The 20,686-nt window shown below is 36.7% G+C and overlaps 1 protein-coding gene across 1 annotated transcript in view; it reads left to right on the top strand.

Annotated features, from left to right (window-relative positions):
- The window catches only part of LOC110570256 (phospholipid-transporting ATPase IB), a 599,207-nt gene that overhangs the window by 400,619 nt on the left and 177,902 nt on the right, over positions 1-20,686 (top strand). The window contains exon 28 of the mRNA XM_021678237.1: positions 16,618-16,692. Coding sequence (XP_021533912.1) covers positions 16,618-16,692 — 75 coding nt within the window. The remainder of the gene's footprint in view (positions 1-16,617; positions 16,693-20,686) is intronic.

The raw sequence follows: 20,686 nt of genomic DNA, 5'->3' as shown, positions 1-20,686 counted from the left end.
ACTGGCTGAAGAGAAACTCAATGCAATTCTGATCCTTAATCCTTTGTATTTACACTCCAGAATATTTTTGTCTTTGTTTAGTGTTCCAAAATTTGCAAAGATATGGGTGTGTGTGTGTGTGCTTTTCTTTATGTGCCTTTTCAACCTAGAGTCTGGTTTTCTTTAGTCTGGGAAATTTTCTTATAGATATAGTTTTGTAATATCCTCCTTTTTATTTTCTGCATTTTGTCTTTCTACAGCTAAGTCATGTATTGAACCTTCTGAATTTATCACCCAGTCTCCTTATATTTTCTGTAATTTAACTCTTATGCCCTCTGAGAGATTCCTTGACTTATCTCTAACCACTCACTATTGAGGCTTTGAGGGGTGTTTTTTTTGTTTTCTTTTCTTTTTAATTTGCAAGTCCTTTATTTTATTTTCTCTCCCTACTTTTATGGTAACATTCTAATCTTAGTCTGTGGATGTAATATCTTATTAGATCTCTATGAGAATATAAAATAAAATTGATTTGAAGTCCTCATTTTTCCCCATATTTATCTCCCTTTTATCTGGGTTTCTTTTTTTGAGAGTTCTTCTTAGATACTCCAATGTGTACTTTTAGTCTTTCTGCATTTAGCTCTTTTATTTCTTATTTACATGTTTTAACATTCAACTGATAATGCAAACATTGAAATACTGAATAGTTCATACATTTCAGATTTTAATAAAATTAATGTGTGCTTATAGTAATTTGGCCAAGTGACAACTTTCCCAATGTTTATCACATTTACTTTTCCTCTCTTGGAAGAATTTCCAAAAAAAGTCATGAAAATAATAGCAGACTTTTTAGCACATCTAGACAATGGCAGGCGCTGTGCCTGCTGCTTCAGATTCTATTGTGGAAAAGAGTTTTACACCATCCAAGTATAAAGAACACATCATTAATACTATATATGTTCATACTGACTAGGATAACTAAGAGAACCTTCTCTGGAATGAATTCTGGAATTTTTCCCAGATGTTAATAATTAATTGTGTTGTACATAATGTTCAGGTTAAATTATGTATTAGCTTATTTAGTGGAAGTCTAAGATTGACAAGTTTCTGCTGCAAGAAAGGATATTTTGAGAATTTAACTCCTCGTAAAATATGTACCATGCAGTAGTTAGTGCCTACAGCAACTGCTGGTACTCTGTCTGTATTAGTATTCTAGGCTTTTTGGCAAGATTGAAAATATATTTCTGTTGGTAGTTAATATTCTGAAATCATAAATATATACACTTAAAATGGACAAGTTAGCTGTATCAGTACCTTAAAATTATATTAAATAAATAATGTTCTATTCTAAATATTAATAATGCCATAATTGGGCATAGGGCAATAAAATGACCACTGTAGTAGCTTGATTGCTATGCATTTATTAATGAAATATTACTTGTTCATTCTGAAAATAAAAGCTGAGAGCAAATAAAAGGGGGAAGGGAAAGGAAAAAGTGTTCAAGGATGGTTTTCCACATGAACCCCTAAGTTTAATTGACTAACATCATTCTGCCTTATATTGGCAACTTTGTAAGGCCTGGGACAGATTGGTGGTGCTAATGGAGAAGAAGTGTTGCTCCTGACGTTGTCTCCCATTTTAATTCATTCAGGGATTATACAGCTAAGCCTACTGAAGCAGCTCTCAATCTGGGGCCTTCGAAGAATCTGCCATTTCTAAGGGCCAGAGTTCATGGCCAGAAACATTGCATGTAACTCCTAGGAAAAAGGGCCGAGTGAATGAGTGCTTTTACAAAAGTATGGCATGGTTTTAACTTTTATTGTGTCGTGTCGTTTTGCTCTGATGGGACAGACAGGGTTGTTGGACTAGCTTGACATTTTCTGTAACCTTTCCTGTAGCCACTCTTGGTGATCGTTCCAGAGTTGGCTGTGTGACCTTGTTCTGGTCATAATGTGTAAGTAGAAGTCTCTGGGTGGGACTTCCAGACATGCCTGGCCCATGAATAAATATTTACTTAGGGTTAAAGTAAATGAACTATTTAAAATGTAATGCAAAGTGCCTTTTCTTTGGCCCCTGACCTAAAAAATGTTGCTTTCTTCGGTCTTGCTTGCACGAGTTCCCTCACTGGATGACTTCATTCCCATTGATGTGTTTATTGTCTGTTTACTAATGTTGCATACATTTTTCTTATCTAAAACACTTCCCTGAGCATCAGCCTTGCACTTTGAATTTCTTCCTGGAGAGCCCACAGGTACTGCCCATTTCACATGCCCTCTCATCACCAAGCTTCACCTCTACTCATGATCATGACTGTGGCTCCAGTCTCCTTCAGGGGACTCTCAGAATCCTCTGTGGCTGCCACTCCATATTAATTCCAACAAACAGGACCTCTCAAGATCTCTCTCTAAGACTGTGCCCAGTGGTGATTCCTTCCCTTCATGACTCTCAAGTCTGCCTCCTATACTTTTCTATTAGGTAAACTTCCAGAAAGGTGAATGGCTTGTGCCACATTCCTGCCTAAATGCAGTTGCCCGGCCTCCTAGTTGCCCTGAGAAAGCACGTTTTAGAGCAGAAAGTACTCCTGGGAGCATATGAAGACTTGCCATGGGAGTCCATTCCCAGAGGTCACTTCCAGGACACTCTCTTTCCCCACCTCCCTCTCCATAGTCAACATTTCCTACTTTATGAAAGAAAAGCATACATCTCACCTCTTCTGAATCTCAGTATGGGGCATGCCCCATGGTATAAAAAGATGTCAGAAACAAACCAAGGAGACAGCATTTATTGAAAAAATAAAACCCTACCTTTTCTACCCCACACAATGGTCGGTGACACATGGCTCCTGAGGAACTGTCCAGAGAGAATCTCAGTGAGAAACATAGAAGGCAGCTGTCCCATATTTCATGTAGATACCATATTCACAGCAAGGCTCTATTCATCCCATTGATCTGTGTCTGTGCATGGAAGCTCAGGAATGACATGGTCATCATGGAGATATGAATATTAACATGTATATTTTAATTGAAAATTGAAGCCAGAATTTTTTCTGATTTAACCAATTAGTTAAAAAGTGAAGTTAGGTGTTGCCAATTAGGTTTTATGGCAGAAACCTTCCAAAGCTTGAATCAGCTAAATCTCCAACTCTAAGGTTTGGAAGAATACTTAAAGCATGTGATAAAGGGTGATGGTGTCATACACTCAGAGGACCTCATTGCAGAGAATGCAATATAAGGTAGCCCTGTGTGATAAGAGGAAACTGTTAGGAAGCAATAATGTAATAGCAATAGTATATTAAAAATGAAAAATGTTTTTATTTTCCCCCCAATTTTCTGATTGTATTAGGTGAAAAAGGTGTATCTAAATGAAAACATAGCAGGAATATTAAAAGTTACTTGAAAATTCTTGGTATAGCCTTTAGGTATACTTCCTAGAAGTTAAGAAAGTAAATTATTCTGGTGAATAGTTAACAGAATCTTTTGCAAGTCAATGGGCTTTGTTTCTTTGCTCTCAGAAAACTTTAAAAAGGACCTAATCAAAATGTCAGTAGGTAGATTATTTCCAGTAACTTTAGTATTAGAACATTGTATTATTATTATTTTTTTTTTTTTGCAAATGGCTCAGAGATCCCAAGTATTGAAGGATATTGCTCTAATAAAACTTTATATTCTCATTTATTATGTGAATTAGATTTCTCAGGACTTAAATCTATAGAATAGAAATGATGCTGAACCCTGTCTCAGTCTAGCAATAGGTAATATTCTTCCACAGTTATATAAACTCATGGGCAGAAGGAATACTTAGCTCCATCTATTTCATTAAAAGATGTATTTCCAACAAAAATTTTATTTATTATTTAATGATTACCAAAATGTGTATTTTTAATCAATTGTATACTACTAATAACTGTAATGAACACTGAATCCAGAAGAACTTTTTAGCACTTAGAGCTATACAACCATAAGAAATTAAAAGAAAATTAATTTTAATTTCTATTCTTGTGCAGTATGATAGGGTGATCAATATAAGACTTTCAAACAAAAACACATTAAATTAGAGTTAAATTACATCTGAGTCAAGTGTAATGGAAAACAAGTTCAAGACAAAAAGACTGATATAAACTTTCTGACTGTTAGGTATTTGTTCATGGCTTTCTTAAAGTGGGTTATAATGGACATCCACTTGTAGTATTTAGAATCCATTGGATACATTAACAGAATGATGAAATTTATTTTAAAATGTCAATATTTACATTATGCCAGAAATTATATCCTTTGCAACTACTTGTTCTTATCATTAAAAAAATTACATTACCAAAAAAAAAAAAAATATTACATTACCTTAAAAATATATTGAGACCAAAGCACTCTGCAGTCAATGCAATCTCTATCAAAATCCTAGAGACAGGGTTACCTGGGTGGCTCAGTTGGTTAAGCAACTGCCTTCAGCTCAGGTCATGATCCTGGGATCCTGGGATCGAGCCCCGTGTCAGGCTCCTTGCTCAGTGGGGAGTCTTCTTCTCCCTCTCCCTCTGCCTGCCACTCTCCCTGCTTGTGCTCTCTCTCTCTCTGTCAAATAAATAAAAATAAAATCTTTAAAAAAAATCCTAATGACAGTTTCTGTAGAAGTAGAAAAACCCATCCTAAAATTCTTATGGAATCTAAGGGGACCTCAGATAGCCAAAACAATCTTGAAAAGGAAGGATAAAGTTGGAGGAATCACACTTCCTGATTTCATACCTTGCTACAAAGCTACAGTAATCAAAATAGTGTAGTACTGACATAAAGATAGACATACAGAGCAATGGAATAAAGAGCCCAGAAATAAACCCCTACATATATGGCCAAATGATTTTTGACAAGGTTGCCAAAACCTTACAATGAGGAAAGGATTGTCTGTTCAACAAATGGTGCTGGATATTCCACATGCAAAAGAAAATTGGACCCTTACCTTATACCATATAGGAAGATTAACTCAAAGTGGATCAAAGACCTAAATATGAGAGTTAAAACTATAAAACTCTTAAAAGAATACATAGAGGGGAAGCATGACATTGCATTTGGCAATGATTTCTTGAATGCAGCACCAAAAGCACAGGCAACAAAAGAAAATACAGATAAATTGGACTTCTTTAAAATTAAAATTTTTGTGCATTGAAAAATACTACCAATAGAGTGAAAAGGCAGCCCACAGAATGGGAGAAAATATTTGTAAATCATGTATCTGATAAGGGATTAATAGCCAGTATATATAAAGAACTCTGATAACTCAGCAACAAGAATACCCAATTCAAAAATCAGTAAAGGACTTGAATAGGCATTTTTCCAAAGAAGGTATACAAATGGCCAAGAAGCACATGAAAAAATGCTCAACATTTCTATTAAGGAAATGCAAATCAGAACCACAATGACATGCCAATCCATACCCACTACTATTAAAGGGAAAAAAAAAAAGAAACAGAAAATAACGAGTGTTGGTGAGGATGTAGAGAAATCGAATACTTGTGCCTTGCAGGTGGGAAAGTAAAAGGGTGCAGCCACTGTGGAAGACAGTATGGAGGTCCTCAAAAAGTTAAGCATAGAACTGCCTTATAGTCCAGCAATTCTACCTCTGGATATATACCCAAAAGAATTGACAGCAAGGACTCAAACAAATACTTTAACACCAGGGTTCGTAGGTACATTATTTACAGTAGCCAAAAGATGGAAGCAACCCAAGTAGCCATCAACGGATGAATAGCTAAGCAAAATGTGATCTATATGTGCAATGCAATATTATGTGGCCTTAAAAAGGAATGCTACAAGGTGAATGAGTCTTGAAAACATTATGTTGAGAGATACAAGGCAGACAGAAAAGGACAAATACTGCAGGATTCCACTTACCCAAAATGACTAGAATAGTTACATGCACAGAAACAGAAAGTAGAAGAGTGGTTACCAGAGGCAAAAGGTAGGGAAAATGGAGAGCTGTTTATGGGAAGAGTTTTAGTTTGGGATGATGAAAAAATTCTACAGATAGTGGTGATGGTTTTACAGCAGGGTGAATGTGCTTAATACCACTGAATTTTACACTTAAAAATGGTAACAGTGGTAAATTTTAAGTTATGTATATTTTGCCACAATAAAATAAATAATCTATTGAGAGAGTTGTTCAGATTTGGAGGTACATTTAGGCAATACATGCGTAGCTGTTCACGTATTTGAACACCTGTCTGGTGTCCTTCACAGTCTGGACCCATCCCTCTCCCTCCCTTCATTTTCTTTGTTTTAGCCACCTGGAAGTCCACATCTGCTATAATTATGTACAACTTGTTCCTCTATCTGTAATGCTCATTCTCCCCCCCTCCCCACCAAATTGATTAATGGAATCTGATACTCCAAGTACCTACCACCTTTGGAAAAGCTGTGTGACTCCTATAGAAAGAACCCATTTCTCCCTCTATTGTGTTCCCAAAGAACTCTTTCATACCTCTGATGCATTCCAAACCTGTCCTCAACTAGACTGAATTCTTTAAGGGCAAGAATGGTATATGCCTCATCTCTGTGACTCCAATGCATAGCACAGAGCATAATTTGAAACAGAATCTTAGTAAATAGTTGAACAACTGAATTTTTAAGAATACGTATGATTATTTCCTCATAATTCTCCTCTGAGAGAGAAGGCAGGCCTTCACCCCACTTTCCAGAATAAGAAAATAAGAAAATGTCACACCTTGCCCAGGCTACAGGTGTCAAGTGGCTGATGGGGGTGGAGAAACAGCTCGAAAATCCTCCTTCTTACAGCCCAGGCCTGTGGAGCCAGGCACTAAATCTTATCGTCAATATGTTAAGAGCATTACTTTATTGGTTATAAAACACATGTTTTTGAATATTTGCCATAGGTTTTGTCTATAAATGAATGATCCTATACATATTTCTGCTACTCCTTCCATAATAAACCCCCCTCCGCTGTTCCAACCCCACAGTTTGGAAACAACTGTGTCATTAATGAACGATACCAGATCCTAACCAATGACCTCCAGATGAAAGGCTCATTATTTCATTACTGGTCTCCAGAGCTGTTTTGTTCCCTAACACTGTAGCACAGAATTTAGACTGAAGAGTTTAAGCCTTGAACTATTAAAAAATGTAAGTAGTCCTTGACATAATTTGGAGTGATTACATTCTATTGTGCCAAGAGTTCCTTATTAAAAATCAATTTAATTGTGCATAGACCATCTGGTTGGTATTATGGTCTTTTATGGGAGGGAACCACGATTTTGTATTTACCTGATGTTCTATTGGATAAGCATGTCATTTCATAAAAAGGGGGAGAATTTTGTAGCACTGATAAATTAATAATTAAAATTTTAAAAGTGTTTACTAGACTTTCCTTTATTTAAACTCTTGTGACTTTTGAGCTATAAGATTTAATATTTTGTATCATTTAGGATTTTAATGGAAAAGAAAGTAAGAAATGTATATGTGCACATCATTTGCTACATTTATTTTCATGAACAATTCTATCTTATATTTTTGAAATTCTAGTTCCATTAAACAAGACTTAGATTGTCACATTAGTATTTGTGTTGTCTTTTTATTCAAAGAATTTGGATAATGAAAACAAGAGGTTTGCTTTTGATTGTCTAGTAGCCCGGTTTCAGCTCTATTAGCAAAAGATCGTAATATTTTAGTTCACAAAATTACAGGAAACTATTTAAACCAGAGTGACTGCATTTTATTATGCAAAATGGGGAAGATTTTGCAGACTGTTTTTCAAAAATACTTTATACCCTAATGTAAAAAGGATCCTTTAGCTTCCTTACATGGCATTAGAGGCTTAAGATTTGGGTCATTTTCAAGTTTTTTGATCTGCTTATGTGCTCATAGTTGTAAAATATTTTGTACACATTACAATCTTAAAACATCAGTGTTGTAAATTAGTAGCCATTAATGTTGATTCTATTCTGAATCGCCTGAACTTCGATTTTTTAAAAATATCACGTGTTATATAGGGTCTGGTGTTAACAACTACCTATTTGGTACCAGCCATAATATCTGTGATCTTCCTTGTACCCTGACTTCCTCATTTGTGTAATGGGGACGATGCCTACTTGTTAAGATTGCTATGAGATTTGAATGAGATACTCATTTGGAATGTTGTGAAGATTCTTGGCACAGGACGTATGTTAGCTTTTATCTTCATCAAAAATACCAAGGTGACCATTCTGCAGTATGTGGCTCTCGTCCATTTTTTCATTAAAAAAAAAAAAAAATGAAGCTAGGGGGTTAAAGAAGTGTGCCTGTGCTCATGTAGTAATTAAGTGCTCAAACGAGGATGAAATGTGTTGGGCAAGTTCCATGATCTGTCCTGTGCTCTATTTGAGTGACCTTTCCTTTTTAATGTTAAATGCTAATATTCTGTATGTATTCATTTATTGAGGATGGACTGCACTAGATTCTGAGTATGTAATAGTGAGCAAAATCTTTATAATCTCAGGCCACGTACATCTTAACAGGCAGCAAGCAGTGCAACAAAAATTATAAATATGATAAGCTAACAGAGAAATGAGCCTGCTGCAGTGATAGAGAACAACAAGGCCTTTTCTTCTACGTAATTCTTTAATGTAATGCTATAGAGATAGAAAAAGAATTTCTCCTCATCTGCCTCCATTCCTGTCCAGGTAATCAATAGGAACAGGCTAGCTGTTTGCACTCATACAAATACATATAAAATAAATGTATGGCATTTTTCTTGTGGTTTTACAAAAAAATGGATTTTATGTCGGTAGAGCATGCTACTCTTGATCTCACGGTGTGAGTTTAAGCCCCACTTTGGGTGTGGAGCTTACTTAAAAAAATAATTTTTAAAAATGGATCCTAAACACATTACTCCCTTTCTTTTTGTTTGTTTGCCTTAAAAAGTCCTTACCAGTTTTATAAGTATGTGGTGTTTGCTGCGAGCATCGTACCTGTCCAGGACCAACTCAGAGAAAACTCTCCAAAGATTTTAGAGCTGAAGCCCTGCCCATTTATTACAATAGTTACTATTTAATGCTGACTTGATCCCATAATTTATTGGACTGAAGACACTTGAGGGGGGAGTTTTTAGAGTATCTTGCTGTTATTACCGTTATTATTATTATTACCATTATTATTTCTGACAACCCTTGTTCTAGAATAGTGTCCCTGATTTTTTTCCCCTTGATTTCCTGTCTACCTACCTACCTATCTACTGATTTACCTATTTTGCCTGTCTTCTGTCAGTCTAGCACTATTTCTTTGGCATACATTTCTTTGTTTACATGCCTATAGATTTAACATTTCGAAAGATGAGTGCTTACTATTTTACAGACTCGCTACCTTCACCCCTTAATAAAGAACTTTAGGGGCTTCTTTCTCTGTGCTTTTTGCTTTGTTTTATTTTTTTTCCCCACTATTACCCATATTGAAAAACAAGGTAGATTTTTTACATACAAGTGCTTTTATTTATGAGAATGTATTTCTAAAAATAGGACTTTTAGATGCAGTATACGCTCATTTTTTATCCTAATACACATTGCCAGATCAAATTCCAGAAAGACTGTAGCACTTTGACTTTTAAACAGGTATCCGTAATGCCAGTTAATCAGCTCAGACCTAACATACAGATCAGTAGATCATGATGTTATTGCCACTTCAGTAAGAAACCAGATGGCTAATTTATTTAATTATTCCCTATAGGGTACTTTCCCACCTCAGTCCTCTACCCTGGGTCTTGGAAGCACAGAGTCGATCGAGGAACAGATCCTCCCTTTCCCAAATGAGGCAATCATCTAAGTATGTTGGCTGTTAGTTGAGAACCTGAGTGGCAGCAGGTACAGCCCGCTGAGATTGTGCAGTGCGGCCAGGACCTCTAGACGGGAGTCTGTGCAATTAGCCAAGACGGTTACTGCGTTTTTGGCAGGGAAGCAGCAGTTAAAGCAAAGAAGGATCTTTTTCCAAGAAGGAAAAGCCATTTAATAAGTTTGAGTCCGTTTGCTCATAACAGCACTACATTTGAGAACCAAAAACCCCAGGAGCTTGGCAAGTCATCAGTGCTTGGCAGGTCTTCCCACCAACTCACCAAGTCTGAGGCCAGCCAGGCAGAACTTGGCTCCCTCTGCTTTGACTGTACTCATTTAAGAGCATTCCTAGTTAACAAGAAAGTGAAGGCTGAGGAATCTTTCTCCCCATTAATCCAGAAGAGTAAAATGTGGTGGCTCTAAGCAAGCCATGGTCCGAGTAACTCCATTGGTCGGGAACAGGGCGTCTGTTTGCATTGAGGGCTGTGTGTTGGGTGTATGCAGCTTGGAGCTTGTGGTCCACCGAAAATGACATTCGTGTTTCGGAATTGGGCAGTGCTTTCTTTTTTGTATATGAATTCACATTTGTATATGGCTACCCAGTGTGAAAAGTCTGATTTTATAGTGTGTCAGGGAGCCATTGTGTACCTGTCTCATGAATACATAAAACAAAACTAAGTACGTTTGTATAAATTTTTTTAAAAATACAGTGTGTTCTCATACTTTTTCCATTTCACCTATGGAACTCTTGCCAAAATGAAATCAAGTTTGAGTGTTTACAATGGAAGAGAAAACCAGCTTGTGGATTTTGAAAATAGGAGATGGATATTTTGTTTGTTTGTTTGTTTCATTTATTTGGGTTTTCATTTTTTCTCCTCTACAAATATTTCCAATGAAATAAACAGGTCTGATTGTCTAATGATGGATCATTTGAATGAAGATTGAAATTGAATTGGAAATGTTGAGAACGAGCTTGTTTATACTTTTCAAAAAGCTGCAGCACCACCTGCAACTGATAAAAATTAGTACAAACATACCAAAAATCTTTAAAGAGACATGTAGCCAAGCCAGTGCCAACTTGGACAGAATCAGAGCACTGGCTGCTTGGAGGAAATATCCCAACATTCAGCTAATCAAGGATGTTAATCTGAAGTAAAGATTAAAATATTTTACATGGTTCAGGATTGCTTGGAGCAAAGGCTAATGCTGGGAAAGAAATGGTTGATTTCTTAGGATTTTTTCCACAGTGTGAGTGTCTTAGTTACATGAAATTCCCTCAGTCTTTAGAATAATTTCTCATTAACAATTTATAAAGCTATGTTTCTGGTTTAAGGATCTAAATTTGTGAAGTTCTGGGTTCATATCTGGTGCCACCATGGCCTCTAAAGACTAGAGCCTGTGGTTCTATGTATGAGGTCGGGCCAGGGGATATGTACTCAAAAAGAAGTGAGGCTTTCCTAACCCACAGCCTGTAAACACAAAGAGAAGCATGCCTTCATGCAATTGGTCACATATCATTCTTTTGCTTATAATAACCATTTGTTATGCCGAGATTTCTAAGTTTTTTCAGGTTGACCTAATAAATTTATTTTGCACCCAATAGTAGCAGTATTGATTGACATTTTGGACCAGATAATTCCCTGTTGTAGGGAGCTGTCCTGAGCATTGTAGGATACGTAGCCAAATCTTTGGCCTCTATGCGCGAGATCGCAATAGCAACCTCGCAAAGGTCTCCAGACATTGTCAGTGTCCTCAGAGGAAAAACCAACCCGAGTGGAGAATTACTGCTTGAAGTAGTTATGTAAATAAAACATGAACAAGAGGTGTGAGACTCCATACTGCCTCCTGAAGAACACTTCTGCTGCCTAAGGATAATGAATATTAAGTTTCTTATATGTCTTCAGGAAGTTACCATGTAAAATGGTATCTATTCTGCACAGTCATGACCATTCAACATATACCTTGATATAATTTCATTTTTTTCTTCTTCTTTTTTTAAATTTTTTTTGATATTTTTCATTTTAATAGATCTGTGAGACTTTTGTATTACGGTGCTTACAGTTTCATATTACTCTTTTTAATGTCTGCACAGTGTTGCATTGTTATGGATGAACTAGTAATTCATTTAGCTAGTCAGTGTACATGTGGGTCCTAATTTTTTTTTATCCTTCTGAATACCATGGTAAACATCCTTGTATTTTCATGTTGAATACTATGTGATTACAACTATATCATTTAGAGTATTCCCTAAAAATGGAATCACTAGACCAAAGGAAAAGTACATTAAACATATTTGTGGACAGTGTTACACTAGCATCTGCGTGTGAGGGTAGCCATTTCCCCAGGTTATCAAACTTTAAGCCTTTGCTCATGATAGCCCTGTGTGTGTGTATTTCATAAAAAGTGAGATTTCCTGTATTTATAAGTTGTTTTTTTCCCCTGTGACCACACTGTGTATATTTGTTTTATCTTTTTTTTGTTATTATGTTATGTTAATCACCATACATTACATCATTACTTTTTGATGTAGTGTTCCATGATTCATTGTTTGCGTGTAACACCCAGTGCTCCATGCAGAATGTGCCCTCTTTAATACCCGTCACCAGGCTAACCCATCCCCCACCCTGTCCCTTCTAAAACCCTCAGTTTGTTTCTCAGAGTCCATCGTCTCTCATGGTTCGTCTCCCCCTCCGATTTCCCCCGCTTCATTCTTCCCCTCCTATCTTCTTCTTCTTTTTTTTTTTTTAACATAAAATGTATTATTTGTTTCAGAGGTACAGATCTGTGATTCAGCAGTCCTGCACAATTCACAGCGCTCACCATAGCACTGTGTATATTCTTTGCCTATTTCCCTAACAGCTTATTGGGCATTTTCTTTCTCATTTGTAGGAACTCTTTATTTTTTTATTTTTTTTATTCTTATGTTAATCCCCATACATTACATCATTAGTTTTAGATGTATATAGGAACTCTTTATATTTTAAGGAAATTAGTCCTCTGTCATCTTAGATGTTACAAATATGTTTATACTACTTATTTTATTTCAATTTTATTAATATTTTTCTCTGTTGAAATGAATTATTTCAAATTTAGCTCTCTTTTGGTACAATTTCTGAATTTGACGTCTACAGAGTTTTACATACAAAAATGCTTTCTTCCCCCCGTTTTCTCCTATTGCTTTGAGTTTGGTTTTTTATGTTTAACTATTCAAGCCATCTATAATTCACTTGAGTATATGGAGTGAGACTAAAATATCATACAATTTTTTCTAAATATCATATCATGCTGTTGACAAAATTGCCTCATATTTGAGTGCAAAATAATAAAGCTAGATCCATACTTGGTGCTTGCAAAGAACCAAGAGAGGGCTATTATAACTCAGTGAAGGAGACACAGTGCTGTCTGGACAGCAGGCGAGGAACTGCTCTGTAGGGCTTTGTAAGTCAGGGTTGTGAATTTGATCTTATTCAAGTAGTGTTTCTTTTTCATGTTTCACATGTTTCACATGTTTCTATATATATAGCATATATTTTGATTTTTTTAATCCATTGAACATTTTAAATTTTCTGTATTATTAATACAACAGACACATTATTATTTCCATCATTACATTTCTGTCATGTTTTTAAAGCTCTTAATGTTTCCTTGGTTTCTATCTTTTGTTGAAATTCTTGTCCTGCGTTACTTCCCTAAGGACTTGTAAACATTCCCACTGGCCTCTAGTATTGTATACTGCTGGGGAGAAATGTGAAGCCGATTGATCTTTCCCGTTGTAGGTTAGCTGCTTTTTCTGCCAGAATATATTAAAGAAGCGATCTTATAAAATTTTAACTCATTCATTCACATATCAGGATACGGGTAGATGTTAATCTCTCTTTTTCTGTGGTTTTGCTTCCTGGAGACAAATGGTGCTCTCCCTATTGGCTGAGTAAGGTATTAAGAATATTTCAGAATTTTTCTTTTATTATATCTTCGGACATTTTTTTTTCTATTCTACTTGTTCTTTTTTTTTTATTTTAAGGTACACCTTTTTGGAATTTTTTGGTTATCTTTGAGAGGCTATCAGTTTCTCTTAAAATGAATGTTAACCTTTTATGCTTTGTTCGACATTTGTTTTCCCAAGCCTTCCCTCCGTACCCCCCTTTATATGCCTTTTATCTGCAACATTGACTCTTTCTTATTTGTTTCCTTCTTTGATATCTTAGACATCTTACTTTAGCTCTTGTTTCAGTGAAAAGCCACATTTTCTTGAGCTCTTCTGTGCTTGCTAAGAGCATTCAAGATATTCTGCTCTGTGACCTGGTTCTTTCTGTAGAGATTATTTCATGTTATTGTCATTTATGTATCTATCATATTATTTCATATACATATTTATTTATTTATTTATGTTTTCCTTATTATTTTCTGATGATGTCTAGGGAAGAGGGGCTGCAAAATTGTCTCAGAACACTTTCTCATCAAATGTTCTGCTTCTTCCACACTGGTCACCTGTCTCTTTGCAGCAATACGCACCTCCCTCACCGCCATTTCTTCTCCTTCGGGGAGTTGGAGGGCCATGTGTCTCACACTGAATGTCTGTATGTTATGGGTTTTCTGTTAAATGAGTTTGCATTAATTTCTTTTCAGGTTCCTCGATCAGTGTCTGCCCAGTTGATGGCCATTTATGCTCACTACTTTATCCTGCCATCCTCTCATTGCTTCTTGGGGGGGAAACAGTGTATGTATTTACATTGCCCCTCAACCTCAGTTTGCTTGCTATGCTGAATGGGGCAAGGAACCTCAGTCATGACTTGCCCTGCTTCTAGATTTCACCCTTTAAATAAGAGGTGGTTCAGCTGTTCCTTGGATTGTTTCCCCTGTTTCCTGGAAAACTTTATACTCTGTAGGTTTTGTCTGCTATCAGCAGTTCCCCTTGTTTGAGCTAATCTTGTTGTATTTATTATTTCCATTCTGTGTCATCTGTATTTTAATAAAGGCTATCCCATACTTTCATTGAAAATAGCTATTTTCTATTTTCAATTATTTTTGCTTTTTTCACTTGATAGTAGGGAAGGGGGAATAGCTATAGAAATATCACTACTCTACCTTCAACAAAAGACGACGAGTTAACTGAATTAAGCAATAAAATAGTTAAGTGTTCACTAGATATTTATCAGTGTTCGCTCACTTGTTTGAATAGGAGAATATAGAAGTATAACACAATCTTGGGGAAATAAAGTTACAACTCTTGAAACAATTTACAAATATGCTTGAGGCAGATGTGGATCCAGGCTCTCATTGCACTAAAAGCTTGGTTGAAGCATTGATTGTCAAGGCCTCCAGTGGTTAGAAAGCAGTGCAATTGGAAATGTTGTTTTAGGGACAGCTAATATTTGAACAGGTGTTGTAAAAAATATTTGGAGTGCAGAACACAGCACAAACTTCTGATTCTTAGTCCCCCATCAATATTTCTTGGCTGAGTGAACAGCCACGCCTCATGGGGACCTCTCAGGAGACAGTTGGATTTAAGAGTGAGTTGGCGTGTAGAAGGATTTTTGAAGGTCAGCAAGCTTATCTTAGGTTTAGGAGAGATCCATAGTAGTTTTTTGAACCAGGGGATGAGATAATGAAAGCTGTGCTTAAGAAAACTTCATCTGGCAATTGAATTGAGGTGTATTTCATTTGATCCCACTGGGGCTCGGTGAGTCCTTTGTACTAGGTATCACGCTCAGTACAGTTGTGCAGTGTAGGGAACGGTTCCTTTTGCAAGAAGCTTAGTCTGGTGGATTTAAGAAACTGATTTGGAAAAATCTGACTCAGTAAAATTTCAATAGCAGAGTTGACCTCAACTCTTATTATCACGGGGTAGCTGTTCTGTGTTGCCATTGTAGTTCTACTCTAGTAACAGATTCAGTCTGTCATGGTTTTTACCACTTAGGTGGATTCTATGATTTACACGGGATGCTTTAAAATCTACCTCCAAATCACTGGAATCCTGTTGTGTCCCATAAATTTAGATGACTTTTAAGCAGCGGCATTTTCTATTTCATTTATCCATATTCGCGTCCTTCTAAACCAGGTTTTTGGCCAGCCTCGTGATGGCTCGCCCCTCTTCTAATGCACTCTTACTGCCCCACATCTTCTCCTAATTATGCCTGCCTGATGGCTCCTTCTCTAAAATATTTTTATTCCCTGACATTTTGCTCCACAGTTGTTTTTTATGTCAGTCTTGCTTAATCAATTAGAATTATAGTCCACTTGAAGACCTAAATAATCGTCTACATTTTATTTATTTATACATCCCATGTTACTCCTGAAGATGACTTGAGCATGTTCCTTCCATATTACTGTGTTTTGACCTTGGCTGAAGTGGTGGACATCCGATTAAAGGGGGGGGGGGAGGTTGATATTTTATGAGCTAAGCACACAAATGACCAATAAAGGAGTTTCTATTGTTTTTTATTTATGGTTTTTATCTGTTTGAAAGTCCTACAAGGATCAAGCATATTTACCAAATCAACTTTATAGGGAAAAAGAGCATGAATTTGAGACTCTTCCAGTCAGTGAGAAAGCATTGCCACAAAACATATTTGATATAAATTAAACATAAGGTGCTTTTCTGTAAATATGTGCACATTACCAAGTTGATGTATGTGTTCAGTATAAATTTCCCTTAAAGTATCAGTACATGTGATATTGGGACCTTATATTTTATGAAAGAATGACCGCCACGTCCTGTGGCTCTTTCTCCCTCAGCAGCTGTGTCCAGCTGGTGGTCCGCATTCCCCCGCTACTTCTTCAGTGAATGGAAACATTTAGGTCAATATTGATATAAAACTTCTTGAACTTTCTTCTCTTTCAGCTTTGGTTCGCCTTTGTTAATGGATTTTCTGGGCAGATTTTATTTGAACGTTGGTGCATCGGCTTGTACAATGTGGTAAGCATTCTCCATCTCTATCAGATAGCATGCAGAACTTCAGTGACATTCCTTTACTGTTTATGTCTGGGAAGTGTATCTAAGTCAATCATCTGTATACATAGCAGGCAGCACAAATACATCTTTAGAGCCTTTGTTGCTGGGACACATCCTGCAGAAGCCCAAGCTCTCCACACATGGTTTCAATCATAGCAGATCATTCTTGAATAACCCCATGAAATTATTAACCCATATATCTTGATAATAGACCCTTGTTACCTCCTTACTAAATGCCTGCACAACATTTCCATGTTTTTAGCTCAAGTAAAAATTTCTGAGCTACATCTCAACCTATTCCACTTCATAATTTTATATCTGAATTCCTAAACATAGACACGCATATATAGCACGTAATCTAGTGTCCTTTTTGTCCTTCTTAAAAGAGTATCTGTCCTTGCAGAAGAATGTTTTCTTCTACTGCTAGTGCTAAAATAATGAATGCTGACTTCCAGCTCCCATGGTGAATGGTAATCAGCTTGTTTTGTATTTTGCATGATTTTAGAGTTCTTTTTTCGTTACTTCACTATCGTGGATTCAAAAGCTAGAAATAAATATGAACTACAAGCCAAAAATGACAAAGTGTAGCTACTTAGCTTTTTGTTTGGCAGTGAGAACTAAGGGGCTCATAGCCTGGTGCTTTAGAGACCCCAGCATGCAACATTTTGAGTTGCACTTTCCCATGTCCTTTGGACACTAACTCTGACATTGCCTGCCCTGTGGGAGTTTATAGTCAGAAGCAGCCATCACAGGTAGTTACAGATGGCAGTTACCAGACATACGGTATACATCGTGGTGCTATAAATATTTACAGTTTGTGTATACGTTTGTGGCTGGATGTTCAAGTCATCTGTCCACTCAGTCTTTTTCTTTTTTAGTAGCTACCATGCTAGGTGCTGGGTATAGAATGCTGCATATGACAGGTTGCCCCAGCCCTATGTAGCTTGACAAGTGAAGAGGCTCAAATAGATAGACTAAGCTACCGCTGAGCCTGAGTTCAGATCTTGAGTTTAAACAGCATTGGTCAGTTAGGAACTGTACACTAGCACATTTGTTACTAATACTCAGGCTCGAAAGACAAAGGTGACCGTGGTGAGAGCAGGGCTGAATCAATGCCTGTTCATCACCTGTGCCCTAACAACTACTCTAACTCACTTACCACATGGATAGAGGCTCAAGGACCTCCCCTCGGACAGATTGTTAACTTTGCAGAACTTAAAACTGTTTTGAGTAGATTAAAATTATGCTGACTGCTCCATAATGATTTAGTGCCAGAAAGGGCCAAAGCCATACCCATACACATATTTATAAATAGGAAGCTGAGACCTGTGAGACTGTGCTTTAGAGCTAAGGACTGGAATACAAGTCACCTGGTCACACGAGGCATGGAAGCGAGCCCTACTTTTGTGCTCAGGCATGACAGCCGGATTCTTTTCTTAGCTCTCTGCAGCCTTGGGCAATTGAAATTAATCCAACAAACTTGTATTGAGGGCCTGCTATGTGTAAGATGCTGATAGGCTATAGGACAGCATTGGTCAAAATAGGGTCCACACGCCACTTGCATTAGAGTAACCAGGATTCGTTTGAAGATGCAGATTCCTAAGCCCCATCAGAGTTTCTCAGAGATACTGAGAAACAAAACAAAATGTTAAACACATTTTTTTTAGGAATGGTTGTGCATATGAAAGTTTCGGACCCATGATGACCTTTGATCCCTAGAGTTGGGAATGTGTGGTGTGCTCTTTGTGTCCCCCAGACTATAGAAAAGAGAGTATTGCAGGAGAGAAGTGAATTTCCAGGTGAAGTGGCCCATGTCACTACAGGTCCACAATACAGGTGTTAGAGTGGGTCACCAACCAGTGGTGGCAGTGTTGGGACAGTCAAGGATCTGTGAAGTGGTCTCAGAAAGGTGTTGGCCTCCAGAAGTCAGTCATGCTGGAAGGGCCAAACCTTTTGAGAACATGGAAGTCTGTCTCTGTAGAAATTATTTTGGTAAATTTTGTTTGAAATAAATTGAAACTCAGAGAAATACTGCAAAAAGTGTACGAAGAACTCCTGTATTAGATTCCTCAGTTACTAGCATTTTGTCCTCATTTGCATTGTCTGCACACATGCATGTGTGTGCACACCCCCCACGGGCACTCGTGGTACACACACACCAACACACTCATTTCTAAACCACTTGAAAATAACTGAAGACATCAGGCCCCCTTACTTTGGTGCACAGATGCTAAGGCCACAGACTTATATAACCGCAGTATAATGATTGAAGTCTAAAATTAAGCATGGATACAATACTATTATCTGATCCATATCAGTCCATATTCCAGTTTTGCCATTGCTGTTCCAATAATGCCTATTTAGTGGGTTTTTCCCACTCCAGCTGCACTGCACAGAGTACAGTATGGTATAAGAGGCAGTTTGGGACATCTGAGATGTTCACTAGTGACCCCTCTTCTGGGCTGGATTTCCTCTTACCATTTTCTCCAAACAGCATTTCTGTCTTGCTTGTCTTGCTTTTTCTTCTTCTGTATTTACTCTTTATATTTATATTTGATTCCCCAGACCAGCTAAAGTAGCGAGTCATCATTTCTCATAGCAGATTAAATAGCATTAAAACTGACTTGAAACTCTTAAATCCCTCAGAATAATGAATGAGTGTCATCCCATTGGATTCTCATTATATCCATAATCAAATTTCTCCATCATTTTATTTTATGGTTACTAGAACCACCATGATCAGATGGATTTCAGTTAGATTTCATCCTCATTTTATTAAGGGATAACTCTTAATGTGTTTTAAACTGTTTCAAAAATTTATCCCTTTTAATCTTATCAAGTCAGAATAATTTGAAGAAAATGTGAGCCAGCCTCACTTGTAAACAGTATTATAAAAACTCTAAATAAAATAGCAGCAAATAGAGTTCAACAATGTATCAAAAGAGTAAAATATTTGACCAAGTAGGGCTTATTTCAGGAATATAGGATGTTCACACTTTTTAAATATTTCTAAATATCATTATATCAATGAAAGAAAAAAGAAAAACCTGATCTCATCAGTGGTTGCTGAGAAAGTATTTGAGGCAAGTCAGCTGCCATTCCCAAAATAAGAACTGTAAGTAAAATAGGAAAGAAAGAAGCCAATTAACTATAATCTAGACTATTTATAAAAAAACAAAAAAAACCCAAAAAACAGTAGCATATTGCCATAAATGGCAAAATTCTTAAATGATTTCATTTTAAATAAGAAATTAGTCAGGGATGCCTGAAATCACTATATAATTCAGCATTGTTTTTAGAATTTTCAGCACCTGCCAAGAAAATTAACTATTTCAAACACTAGAAGAAAATGATTTCTGTGCTTATACAAATATGCACACAAAAAGTGGCCTTTTAAATGTGTTCATAAATGGCTGTATATCAGAAAACCCAAAAGGTACCAGTAAAGAAATACTAGAATTATAAGAGAATTTATAAGGCGACTAGATCCATAATAAATATATAAGGACCAATAGCTTTTTTCTATCCTAGCAATCAATAGCTTTTTTTTAATTAAAGATTTTATTTATTTATTTGAGAGAGAGAGAATGAGAGACAGAGAGCACGAGAGGGAAGAGGGTCAGAGGGAGAAGCAGACCCCCAGCTGAGCAGGGAGCCCGATGTGGGACTCGATCCCGGGAGTCCAGGATCATGACCTGAGCCGAAGGCAGTCGCTTAACCAACTGAGCCACCCAGGCGCCCATCAATAGCTTTTTTTTTTTTAACTCTAGCAATGAGCACTTAGAAATGCAAAGGTATAATAATTACTTTCATATACATTGCATAGGAATAATTTTTACAGTACCAAATAGAAAAAAAAAAATCCAAAATCTTATTGAAGTATACAAAATAGAGTTGAACAAATAGAAAGGCTTTCTTTTGTGTGAGAAGATGGTATCATAAAAAAAACTCCTCTAAA

The sequence above is a fragment of the Neomonachus schauinslandi genome, chromosome 3 (assembly GCF_002201575.2).
Source record: "Neomonachus schauinslandi chromosome 3, ASM220157v2, whole genome shotgun sequence".
Taxonomy (NCBI): domain Eukaryota; kingdom Metazoa; phylum Chordata; class Mammalia; order Carnivora; family Phocidae; genus Neomonachus; species Neomonachus schauinslandi.
Note: the sequence above shows the minus strand (reverse complement) of the source record. Positions and strands in the feature narration are given on the sequence as shown.